The sequence below is a fragment of the Hyla sarda genome, chromosome 3 (genome assembly GCF_029499605.1).
Source record: "Hyla sarda isolate aHylSar1 chromosome 3, aHylSar1.hap1, whole genome shotgun sequence".
Classification (NCBI taxonomy): Eukaryota; Metazoa; Chordata; class Amphibia; order Anura; family Hylidae; genus Hyla; species Hyla sarda.
In genome coordinates, this window is record NC_079191.1 from 423,245,555 (window position 1) to 423,258,614 (window position 13,060).

General features: G+C 43.5%; 1 protein-coding gene across 1 annotated transcript in view; it reads left to right on the forward strand.

The window, feature by feature from the left end:
- The window catches only part of IARS2 (isoleucyl-tRNA synthetase 2, mitochondrial), a 100,315-nt gene that overhangs the window by 35,285 nt on the left and 51,970 nt on the right, over positions 1 to 13,060 (forward strand). Inside the window, exon 13 of the mRNA XM_056568374.1 lies at positions 1,279 to 1,439. Within this exon, the coding sequence (XP_056424349.1) occupies positions 1,279 to 1,439 (161 nt within the window). The remainder of the gene's footprint in view (positions 1 to 1,278; positions 1,440 to 13,060) is intronic.

Below are 13,060 nucleotides of genomic sequence, written 5' to 3' on the forward strand. Positions count from 1 at the left end.
GTTTTTTTTGTACTCAACGTAAAATATCTTTCTCGTAGCCTTCATTGGGCAACACCGCACCCATTTCTTCATTTTTGGTCTGGATACTCTTTTCCGTAATTTTTTTCCGGGATTCTTTTCTAGGGTCCTTCAGACATATTTCTTTGTAGGCTTATCCTACTGCTTTGTGACAAAACTGATTACCTCACTTCCAGTGGGCGGGTATATCCTGCCAGGGAGGAGCCAACTTTTTTTCCTAGTGTCAGCGCCTCCTAGTGGCAAGAGCATATACCCATCAGTATCTGTGTCCCCCAATGAAGGCTACGAGAAAGAGAGAGAGATTTTACAGTGTGTATAAAAAAATCTCCTTTTTCTGCTTGCCGTGATATTGAAGCAGAATGTAAGAAGAAATAACAAGCAGAATTCACTAGGAGGAGCAGCAAATGATGTTGGGGTGTAAGTTTAGCCATTTTCGCTTAAAGGGGTACTCTGGTGGAATTTTTTATTAATATTTTTTTTAAATCAACTGGTGCCAGAAGGTTAAACAGATTTGTAAATTACTTCTATTAAAAAAATCTTAATCCTTCCAGTACTTATCAGCTGCTGTATAATATAGAGGAAGTTCTTTTCTTTTTGAATTTCTTTCAAGTCTGACCACAGTGATCTCTGCTGACACCTCTGTCCATGTCAGGAACTGTCCAGAGCAGGGGAGGTTTGATATGGGGATTTGCTTGTACTCCGGACAGTTCCTGACATGGACAGAGGTGTCAGCAGAGAACACTGTGCTCAGACTGGAAAGAAATTCAAAAAGAAAAGAACTTTCTTTGTAGTATACAGCAGCTGAATAGTACTGGAAGGATTAAGATTTTTTTTAATAGAAGTAATTTACAAATCTGTTTAACTTACTGGCACCAGTTGATTTAAAAAAAAAAAAAATTTCCACCGGAGTACTACTTTAAGCGAAAATGGCTAAACTTACTCCCCAATATCATTTGCTGCTCCTCCTAGTGAATTCTGCTTGTAATTTACAAATCTGTATAACTTTCTGGCACCAAAAAGTAAAAAAAAAATTATAATAATAATAATAATAATTTCCACCAGAGTACCCCTTTAAATTCCACTTGAATAGAGGGCGGAGCTAAGTGTAGGATCCTTTACGGTGACGTCACTATGCTCTAATACAGTATGTGGACAGGGATTGTTGTAAAGACATGACCTGTTAATTCTTTTATGTCAGCACTTTGTACACACATCATCATTGCTGTTGCTTCTATTTAAAACGTATACATTTATTTACAGGAAGTTTTGAAAAAAGTGAAGTTTACGCCGGTGTCGGCTGCCAGCAGGATGATTGAGATGCTCGGCCGCCGCACTTATTGGTGCATATCAAGGCAGCGGAGCTGGGGGGTCCCCATCCCCGTGTTCTATCATAAGGAGACAAGAGACGCTCTCATCAACAGGTACCAGGTTCAGTTTTAAGCCTTATGCGAATCTACATTATTAGGGGTCCTGCCATGTCATGTTAGAGCTAGAATGTCTATGTAATTTTAGACTTTATAGCAGTGGTCTCAAACTGTGGCCCTCCAGATGTTGCAAAACTTCAACTCACAGCATGCCCGGACAGCCAACGGCTGTCCGGGCATGCTGTGAGTTGAAGTTTTGCAACATCTGGAGGGCCACAGTTTGAGACTACTGCTGTATAGAATGGGCCAAAGGGGTTGTTAACCCCATTAGGGCCCCTCTTTATTACCAGAGCACAAATTTTTACTAACTTAATAGTTTTGGGGTGGTTAAAGCCCCAATTTAATTTATTTTTTATACTCTCTTGTCTGTGTTTATGCCGTTACTTTAGACGTTGCAGTCATTTTTTTTCCTGCACTTTTTTAAAGGGGTACTCAGGTGGAAAACCTTTTTTTTTTTTTTTATTTATTTTTTAATCAACTGGTGTTAAACAATGTGTAAATTACTTCTATTAAAAAATCTTAATCCTTCCAGTACTTATCAGCTGCTGTTATGATCCACAGGAAATTCTTTTCTTTTTGAATTTCCTTTCTGCCTGACCTCAGTGCTCTCTGCTGACACCTCTGTCCATTTTAGGAACTGTCCAGAGTAGGAGCAAATGCCCATAGAAAACCTATCCTGCTTTGGACAATTCCTGACATGGACAGAGGTGTCAGCAAGAGAGCACTGTGGTCAGGCAGAAATGAAATTAAAAAAGAAAAGAACTTCCTGTGGAACATATAGCAGCTGATAAGTACTGGAAAGATTAAGATTTTTTTAATCGAAGTAATTTACAAATCTGTTTAACTTTCTGGCACCAGTTGATTAAAAAAAATATTTTCCAGTGGAGTACCCCTTTTTAAAGACAAATTTGGGTAAATGCTTCTGTAAATTTCATAGACTTCTATGGAGAAAGCTGTGCACATGTGCTCCCCCCCCCCCCATTGAGTCTCAGACTGTTGGGGCCGCTGCCAGCTGTTATGGTCTGCAGTATTGTGGGACCCCAATTCTGCTATACAGTGCTGTGCATTTTACAGTACAGTACTGTGCTCTCTATCATACCATATTTCTCTTATGGGGCGTTTATAGCTGGCTTATGAAGAAAGCAAAAAATAAAATAAACGTGTGTTCTGCTAAATTTTTGTGGCTGGTGGAGGCAATGTGAAGATTATAACTCATTTTTGCTATTGCACTCCTTATGGTATATAACAAATCTTTCTAATGTACTTTGTTTAAAAAAAAAAAGTTTTCTATGTTTTATTTGTGTTTAAAAAAGCTGCCACTAGTTGTCTCCCTACTTGTCCAGAGCACATTTCCCCCCCATCTTTTGCACAAACTTTGGACTCCTGCTGGCCTGGCAGAAGTCCAAAATCAGGAAATGCAGTCTGGAGTGTCGAGGGGGTGTATGCAGTCTTGGCCAATCATAGCTCATCTCACACTGAACTGCTCTGGGCTGGGTGTAGCAGAGTGAGGAAGTTCTCCCCTGTATGCCTTCGGATGATGTCACGCCTGCTGGGGAATGCCCCTTCCCAGTCTGTGAATCTGACTGAGACTGAGCAGAAAATACAGAGCAACATCAAGGTAGGAAACTAAAAAATAATAAAAATAAAGGCAGGGGGTGGTTTATCATGATTGGGGGGGGGGGGGGGGGGGGAACGGGACAGTGACCTGGGAGGATTATAAAATTTTACAAGATCATGACAGGTACTCTTTAAAAGGATTTTCCACCTTAAAAAAAAATAATAATAATTAACCCAGTATAAGGACTGCACATGACATGGCTCCCCTGTGCTCTGGATGCTGTTTATGTCTGGTCTCTTGACTCCCTCACTCTCTCTCTATTGGGGCTTAGTAGTTATGTCCACCAGTGCTGATGTTATAGCCCTGACGGTGTTCGGTGCAGGAGAGGGGTCTAAAAGCTGCCAGAAGGAATCTGATAGGTAGTTATGTCATCCTGTACGTTACAGAAAGTCAGCTGACCCAGGACTGACCGCTTCCTGTTATACAGCTGATTATGTCATTTACTGGTTGTCAGACTGGGGATTACAGTTCCCGTGGGATGGTTCCACTCGCCAGCTTTCCGTAAAAATATATTTTTATTTTGTATCCAATAAAATATTTTGAGAACACATGAGATTAAAAAAATTAGACACCAACGCGTTTCGAAGTAAAATTTACACTATGTTGCTGGCGATTTATTATTGATGTTATTATTATGCTAGTATGGCAGATTTGGCTTTTATAGGTAAAACAATGGAGGGTAACTGTACAGTGGTAAGAGGGGAGGTATGTTGAGGCCTAAGTGCAAGGAAGGTCTACGGTGGGCACTGCTATTTGCAACAATCCAGAAAAATTATTTGTGTCACTAGCTCGGGGCCCTCAGCTGGCTGGTCATTGCAATACAGATGTAGCCTTCAGCAACATGGCTGCACGTTGCTCTGTTTCCGTTGCGCACTACACTGATTGCCACAAAATGTGGGTCTCCGATCCTGTACATTTAGCTGTGATGCATACAGTACTGTATGCATTGTAGCAAATGTACGATGCACTTGGTGAAAGGCAATGGATACAGCATTGCTGCTCTCTTCTCAGATGCCATATGCATTTGCTGCGCCGGATTCAAGAGCTCCCATCCCACGACGATGCTCATTGTACAGTGTATGCATTGCCACTCACATTCACTTGGATGGCACCTGCCCGATGCAGAAAGGCTTCAGCGTGCAACCCTATTGTGATATCACACTGCCAGGCTCATGTTGGCAGCAGCTACATCTGTACCTACAATAAAGTAGTAGTAGCAGTAGCAGCAGCAGCAGCAGCAGCTTGACCTTCACCTTCACTCCATAACCCAGTTGTGCTGGTACGGAGGGACAGGGGACTGAAGCGGTCGGATCCCACCAATCGAGAGATGAGCAAATTTACCTTTTCATGCTGATTTATGACCAACAAATTTTCCCTATTTTCTATTATGTCTCAATGTTAAGGGAGTACTCCAGGATATAAAAACTTATCCCCTATCCTAAGGATAAGGGATAGGTTTAAAGAGTACCGGTCACCAAATAAAACTTTTAATATCATATTCCTTGTGTAATTATCAGACACTTTCCCATTCACTTGCTTTTAAAATTATCAACATAAATGTGTTTAAAATGTAATAGAAAAAACTGCCACTAGGTGGCTCTGTTCTGTTCCCTGCCACAATTAATACAGTGAGTTTGGTCTCCTCCGTGCCTGGCAGGAGACCGAACTCAGGAAGTGCTTCTCTGCACTGAGCTTGATTGAAAGCTGCACAGAGCCTCACTGAAAGCTGCACAGAGCCTGAGGTCTTCTATATTCATCACAGCACTGCATCGATGTGAGGGCGGAAGTGGTCCCCCAGCAGGCTTCAGTGATGTAATGCCTGCTGGGAAACGCCCACTTTTTCCTGCTGGAAATTGCACTATTCTACTAAGAAAGGTATGATACACAGCTTTTTAAAGCTCTGAAAATGTTTTAAGGGTGGGAGGGGTGTTAGGAGTAGTTAGGAAACATAGCCTGAGTTAGTTGAGAAAAGTTTATTTGGTGAAAGGTACTTTTTAAGATCACAGAGGGGTCCGACTGCTAGGACCCTCCATGATCTCTCGTACGGGGTGTGTCAAATAAGTTTTTATATACCGGAGCACTCTTATCCCCATTGCGGGGGTCCGACCACTACCCCCCCCCCCCCTGCGATCTCCTGTACGGGGCTACGGCAGTCCACAGGAAGCGCCATGTTGTCCCCAGCAGGAAACTGCGACAGACACGCCGCGCACACGTGTCAGCCGTCATGCGGGGACGTTAGGCCCCTTTCCTGCAGACTGCCGTGGCCCCGTACAGGAGATCGCGGGGGGTCCCAGTGGTCGGACCCCCGCGATCTATAAACTACAGTATTCCTTTAAATGAGAGTGAAGGCTAAACTACAGATCCATAGCAGAAAAAAAAGAGATGGCTGCCCCGCGGCCTGATAACTTTTGCAGTACATGACAGGCGTGCACAGTCTTTGACTTGCAAATTTTCTGTATTGAGCTGGAGTTTTCTTGAATGAGTTTTCCGTGGCACGCCTTATTCCGTGCCAGTGTTGATTTGGCTCAGGCGGAAGCGATGCCTTATACAAACATAGCTTTTGTGAAAGGGGTGAAGGTTGAACTCGCTGTTATTTCTTTTATGATTTTAGTATCCGGCAAAAATAGATTGTCAGCCACCTAAGGTTTATAAGAGCAGTGACCGGGTCATATCTTGTGCCCGCTGCTCATAGGATGGTACGTTTTATCACAGATCAGTCTGACAGTCATTCTACCACTCAGTGTATGTTTTATGGTATTCCTAGCTTTAAATGGGCACTCTCATTAAAACAAATTTTTGCTATTGCACTTCTTATGGTACATAAAAAAATTTACTTAGTTTAAAATAAAAAGACGTTTTCTATGTTTTATTCGTGTTTAAAAAAGCTGCCACTAGGTGTTTCCCTACTTGTCCAGAGCACATTTCCACCCCATCTCTTGCACAGACTTTGGACTCCGGCAGAAGTCCAAACACAGGAAATGCAGACTGAAGTGCTGAGGTGTGTGTGCAGCCTTAGCCAATCATAGCTCATCTCACACTGAACTGCTCTGGGCTGTGAGGGAGGAAGTAGCAGAGTGAGGGAGTAAGTTCTCCCCTGTATGGCTTCAGATGATGTCACGTCTGCTGGGGAACGCCCCTTCCCAGTCTGTGAATCTGACTAAGCAGAAAATACAGAGCAATATCAAGGTAGAAAACAAAAAAATAATAAAAATAAAAGCAGGGGGTGGTTTATCGTGATGGGGCAGTGACCTGGGAGGATTATAACATTTAACAAGATCATGAGAGGTACTCTTTAAAGCAGTGCTTTCCAAACAGTGTGTCTCCAGCTGTTGCAAAACTACAACTCCCAGCATGTCCGAACAGCCTTCGGCTGTCCGGGCATGCTGGAAGTTGTAGTTTTGCAACAGCTGGAGATATACTGTTTGGAAAGGACTGCTTTAATCATAGCATTAGGTATGGTCCCATTGCAAAATCTGAAACAGCCCCTACCACCCCCACCTACCATATGCCATTTATAATAAAGTTGTCTGGAAAAGGAACCAAGCCCCGGGTGCAACTGCTACTTGTGCACCCCCGCCATAGCTAGGCCTTTGACTTTAGGTTAAACACTGCAGTAGGTCATTCCACGGTAGAGGAGTGCAGCAGTGCATGCAAAAGTAGAGCCAGATAGAGTAGGTCAACTTTTGATGTTTTATAAAAATAAATTAATAATTGGTGGGGTCAACGAGCAAGGACTATTTTGGACGTTGGAATTTTTTTGCGCGTACGCCATTGACCGTGCGGGTTAATTAACAATATATTTTTATAATTCGGACATTTCCGCACGCGGCGATACCACATATGTTTATTTACACTGTTTTTTATTTTTTTTTATTGGAAAAGGGGGGTGATTCAAACATTTATTAGGGAAGGGGTTAAATGACCTTTATTAACTTTATTTTCACACTTTTTTTTTTTCCACTTTTTTTTCTTTTGCAGTGTTATAGCTCCCATAGGGAGCTATAACACTGCACACACTGATCTTTTACACTGATCCCAGCAAAGCCATAGCTTTGCATGGATCAGTGTTATAGGTGGTCGATTGCTCAAGCCTGTATCTCAGGCTTGGAGCAATCAAACGCTGATCAGACGCGACAGAGCAAGGTAAGGGGACCTCTGCTCGCGTCCTAGCTGATTGGGACATCGCAATTTTATCGCGATAGTCCAGATCAGCCCGACTAAACTGCTGGGAAGCTTTCACTTTCATTTTAGATGCAGCGATCAACTTTGATCACCGCGTCTAAAGGGCTGATGAACGGTGCCGCACGCTATTAGCCAGGGTCCCGGTTATCATTAGCCGCCAGGACCGACCCGGTATGATGCTGGGTCACGGCGTGACCCCATTTTAAATACCGGGACAGGGCGTAGGTACGCCCTACGTCCTTAAGAGGTTAAGGAGGTAAAATAACTTACTAAAAGGGTTACTATTATAAGGTAAACGTTTGACATGTTGTCCTGATATGTTCAAAGTTTTGCTCACACCAGGTCTCAGTCCTCGGTTAGTATTAAAGGGGTACTCCGCCCCTAGACATGGAATCCCCTATCCACAATCTCTGGGACATGAATGGAGGTGAAGTGGCGTGATGTCACGAACACGGAAGCTCCAGGCTCAGGGCGGTGGGGGGATGGGGGAGATCTTCCATGCAAAATTTATTGTGTGAATCTATATTCTGGCATCACTTTTCACTATACTCCTTGTCTGTTCTGTGAAGTAGGGCATTACTGGGAAATATTCTGTACTGAACAGGAAGTCTCAGCTGTGTTTTAGCCCCAGTGGCCAGAATGGAAACTGCAAGATTTCAGGATGAAAAAAAATGGAAATATAAAAATGGTAAATTAAAGGTAAATTATAAAGCATGCAAAAACAATATGTTTTGCAATTGCTTTCATCAGAAAATTTTCAGTATTTCATACTGAAAAAGCCAATCAAAAAACTGGCCACTAGGGGTCCCCCTGCCTTCTGGGATACATACCCGACCTGCAGTGTCCAGTGGTCATGGACTTGTTGAGTGATTGACTGGGCTGCAGGCAGGTCTAGAGCTGCTATGCTTTCTCCCAGCCCTCTGGGAGTCAGAGCAGTGAGGGAGGGGGAGGAGTCATCACAGTGAGGAGAAGAGAGGGACACGCCTCTCTGCATGGACAGAACCTCATTGAGCAATAACTGCAAGTAAATAAAGGTAATTCTGAGAGAAATATAGGTCGCAGACACATAAATGTGCCAGCGGCACAGATGTACATTTTTTTGGGGGGAGCCAACGGCTGTCCGGGCATGCTGGGAGTTGAAGTTTTGCAACATCTGGAGGGCCACAGATTGAGACCACTGCTATAGATGATTTCTCATTGGCCCCACAAAAGATGATGGGTAAATCTGTCAGTACTCCTCCTCCTTAGGGAAATCATTGTCTGCGAGTCTCATGGCCCGACCAACTAAATAATACATAAGCCACTCAGAATCCGTTTATTCTTCTTAAATTTTTTATTTGAAATCGATAGTCAAGGTCCTTAAGAAGGTTGTCAAATTTACCAGTGACTAGTCACGCACATAGCGCCTCCTGTGGTACTGATAAAGAACAGTGGTGACTCGGCACATTGTTCCTCTGCTCGCAGCAATCACCTGTAATCTGTAGGGGAACTCGGTAGCAAGTGTTTTGTCCCCCTGCAGCGCCTCCACAGGAGAAAAAAAGTATTACACAGTTGTCATTGTAATCATTGCCCAGATGTACCTGGGTCCTCTCATTGCACTGTCTGCTCTTGCTAACAGCTGGAGACCATAACTATGAGACCCGCCACTATAAACTCTAATAGGGTGAAAATGTTTTTTCTAATCCAGACAACTTCTTTAAAGGGGTTCTCCACCATAATATGATTTTAGTAGGTACCTGGCAGGCAGTAATGGACATGCTTAGGAAGGATCTGCACTTGTCTTGGGGCTAAATGGCTATATTGTGAGATTATCATAACACTGTGGCTAGCTTTTTGTGAACTGCTATTTCCTGTTTGACTTTTTTGTTTTGACTACAAATCCCACAATTCCATCTTCCTCCCTCCCACACATCAGCCACCCCACCCATTGAAACATAAATGAGCTGCATCCATTCAAATCAGTGTGGTTTTCAATCAGGGTGCCTACAGCTGTTGCAGTTTGATCTCTCTCCCACCAAGCGATCGCTCCACCCATTGAAGCAGACAGGCTCCCTGTCTTCAGCTGACTAGTGAGTCAGGTCTCGGCCGCATTGCAACTTGGGAAAAATCTGAGACAACAGTCATTTTGTATGCTGGTAAAAATAAATATTGGGGTGAAAATCACATAAGAATTGTGAGAAAACCGTCACACACAGGTACAGACACTATATTATGAACTACACTAACTTTACAGCCCCTGTAGCATTGTCAAATAAAAAAAAAAATCCTGGAATACCCCTTTAAGATTGCTATACATCAATTGTTGGCAGAAAAAAATATTCTGTACATGCATATTAGTGATGGGGGTTTAAGGATGAGTGGCTGCAACACCCCTAGCCCCAGTTATAAAGGGGGGGGGGATAGGAATCTTATATATGATACATTTAGGGGATCTTGTCTGGGGTCTGAATGTATTTAGGGATCTGGTCTGAAAGTGATCTGTTCTGGCATCTTGAGTTTATTTGGGTGATTTGGTCTGCGGTCTGATTTTTTTTTTTTTTAGGGGGTATGAATTTATTTAGTGGTCTGGCCTGGGGTCTGAATTTGTTTAGGTGTCTGCTCTGTCTTGCAATGATGTAGGAGTCTGGTCTGTGGCCTGTATCTGTGTTTCTATAGAGGGTGGGCTATAGTCTAGATGGAGAAAAAAATATTATTCCAAGAAAGAATAATGCAAATCAGAGAAGACGTCCCCTGTGAGTCACTGGATTGTGGTGTGAAATCCACTTATCAGTGCTGTGTAAAAATACTCTGAAGATCTGCTATCTGACCACATATGGCTGCTGTATGGTGGTATTATTGGTTATTTTGGTCTTTTTATATTTTACTGACTGAAAGAACAACACCCGTCCTTGACCTTATAAATAAGTGTTTCTGTGTTCCACGTTTTTCTTGTTATGTTGATGGTGTGACTTACAAAATTTAGGAATTATCAAGGGGCACAACCAAACAGAAAAATGCAATCTTTCACTTTACGCTTTCATACCTGCCCTTTTGTCCCTCCCTCATGCCTTACACTGCAGCTCAGCTTGTTCACATTGCCTTCTTTAAAGGGGTTATTCAGTACGTACCTGCCAGACAGAAATGGACATGCTCAGGAAGGATCTGTGCTTGTCTTGCTAAATGGCTATGTTGTGAGATTACCATAATACTGTGGAAATTTTTTTGTGAATTGGCTATTTCCTGTTAGAGTTTGTTCTCTCAAACTACAAATCCCATAGTTCCTTATTTGTAAGTGTTAGGTGTAAATTTTTCTTCCTCCAACACATCAGTCACCCCACCCATTGAAACACACTTGTGCTCCCTTGAAATAGACCAGTGTTTTCTGACCAGGGTGCCTCCAGCTGTTGCAAATTCTTGTAAAATGATCTCCCACCAAGCAGTCAAAAATCACACAAGAATTGCTATATAACTACACTAACTTTACAGCCCCTGTAGCACAGTCAAATAAAAAAAAAATCCCGTAATACCCCTTTAACCCCTTAACGACGCAGGACGTATATTTACGTCCTGCGCCGGCTCCCGCGATATGAAGCGGGATCGCGCCGCGATCCCGCATCATATCGCGTCGGTCCCGGCGCTAATCAACGGCCGGGACCCGCGGCTAATACCACACATCGCCGATCGCGGCGATGTGCGGTATTAACCCTTTAGAAGCGGCGGTCAAAGCTGACCGCCGCTTCTAAAGTGAAAGTGAAAGTGACCCGGCTGCTCAGTCGGGCTGTTCGGGACCGCCGCGGTGAAATCGCGGCGTCCCGAACAGCTGATCGGACACCGGGAGGGCTCTTACCTGCCTCCCCGGTGTCCGATCGACGAATGACTGCTCCGTGCCTGAGATCCAGGCAGGAGCAGTCAAGCGCCGATAATGCTGATCACAGGCGTGTTAATGCACGCCAGTGATCAGCATTAGAGATCAGTGTGTGCAGTGTTATAGGTCCCTATGGGACCTATAACACTGCAAAAAAAATGTAAAAAAAAAGTGTTAATAAAGGTCATTTAACCCCTTCCCTAATAAAAGTTTGAATCACCCCCCTTTTCCCATAAAAAAAATAAAACAGTGTAAAAAAAATAAAAAATAAACATATGTGGTATCGCCGCGTGCGTAAATGTCCGAAATATAAAAATATATCATTAATTAAGCCGTACGGTCAATGGCGTACGCGCAAAAAAATTCCAAAGTCCAAAAAAGCGTATTTTGGTCACTTTTTATATCATTAAAAAATGAATAAAAAGTGATCAAAAAGTCCGATCAAAACAAAAATCATACCGATAAAAACTTCAGATCACGGCGCAAAAAATGAGTCCTCATACCACCCCATACGTGGAAAAATAAAAAAGTTATAGGGGTCAGAAGATGACATTTTTAAACGTATAAATTTTCCTGCATGTAGTTATGATTTTTTCCAGAAGTGCGACAAAATCAAACCTATATAAGTAGGGTATCATTCTAACCGTATGGACCTACAGAATAATGATAAGGTGTAATTTTTACCGAAATATGCACTGCGTAGAAACGAAAGCCCCCAAAAGTTACAAAATGGCGTTTTTTTTTTCGATTTTGTCGCACAATGATTTTTTTTTCCGTTTCGCCGTGCATTTTTGGGTAAAATGACTAATGTCACTGCAAAGTAGAATTGGCGACGCAAAAAATAAGCCATAATATGGATTTTTAGGTGGAAAATTGAAAGGGTTATGATTTTTAAAAGGTAAGGAGGAAAAAACGAAAGTGCAAAAACGGAAAAACCCTGAGTCCTTAAGGGGTTAAATGAGCACTAGTTATATGCAAGCAAAGAGCTTACATCCAAGCGAGCCTGGTTATAAAGTATAACAGGGGTAACTCAACTGGCGGACCGCGGCCGCCAGTCATCCGGACCTCTGGCCGGATCTCCCCTTATTCATTTGTATAGATGTCTTTAAGACACCGATACAAATGAACAGTGGCATACCTACTGTTTGATGAACTCAGCAGGGGCGCGGGTCACAAAACGTGTCAGGTCGCTGCACTAGTAGTTAGAGCAGTGTCAGGGCAGCGGGAGCGCCGCCACAGCGAGCGTAGGGGGATCAGCACTGACCATGTTATACAGTATGCTGCCACAGCAGGTCCATTACTTCATCCCCAACGCGGGCTCTTTAAAAATCTGTGCAGGGCCTGACAGGTCAGGGGCTGCTGGGAGCAGAAGCGCACGTCTGCTCCATGTCCCTGACAGGTCCCTGCATTTGACCCTGCAGATCACCGGCAGTGCACACAGGAGCGCAGAAACAGAACCCTCCGCGCTACCTCACCAGCGGCACTGGAGGGTGAGTGTACTGGCTGGGGAACGAGTGAGAAGACCGAGGGGGGAGGTGAGGAGACCCATGCACGGATGGAAGGATGGGAAATGTGTGTGTGTGTGTGTGTGTGAGGAGACCGTGGATGGAAAGATGGATGGGATGGGTTGGGGGGGGGGGAGGTTGAGGAGAATGAATGGATGGGGAGAGCACATCGGCATCATTAATTCTGGGGGCTCAGTGGCATCAATTATTTGGGGCACAGAGGTACAAGTAGTCAGTACAGGGCACAGTGTTTGTTGAAAATGTATTTGGGGGCATAGTGTGTGGCAGTAATATACCAGGGGCATAGGATGTGGCAGTAATATACCAGGAGCCCAGTGCATGGCAGTATTATGTTCAGGGGTACAGTGTGTGGCAGAATTATTTTCAGGGCTATAGCATGTGGCAGTAATATATCAGAGGTACAGTGTGTGACCTTATATTCAGAGCGTACAATGTGTGGTGGTATTAT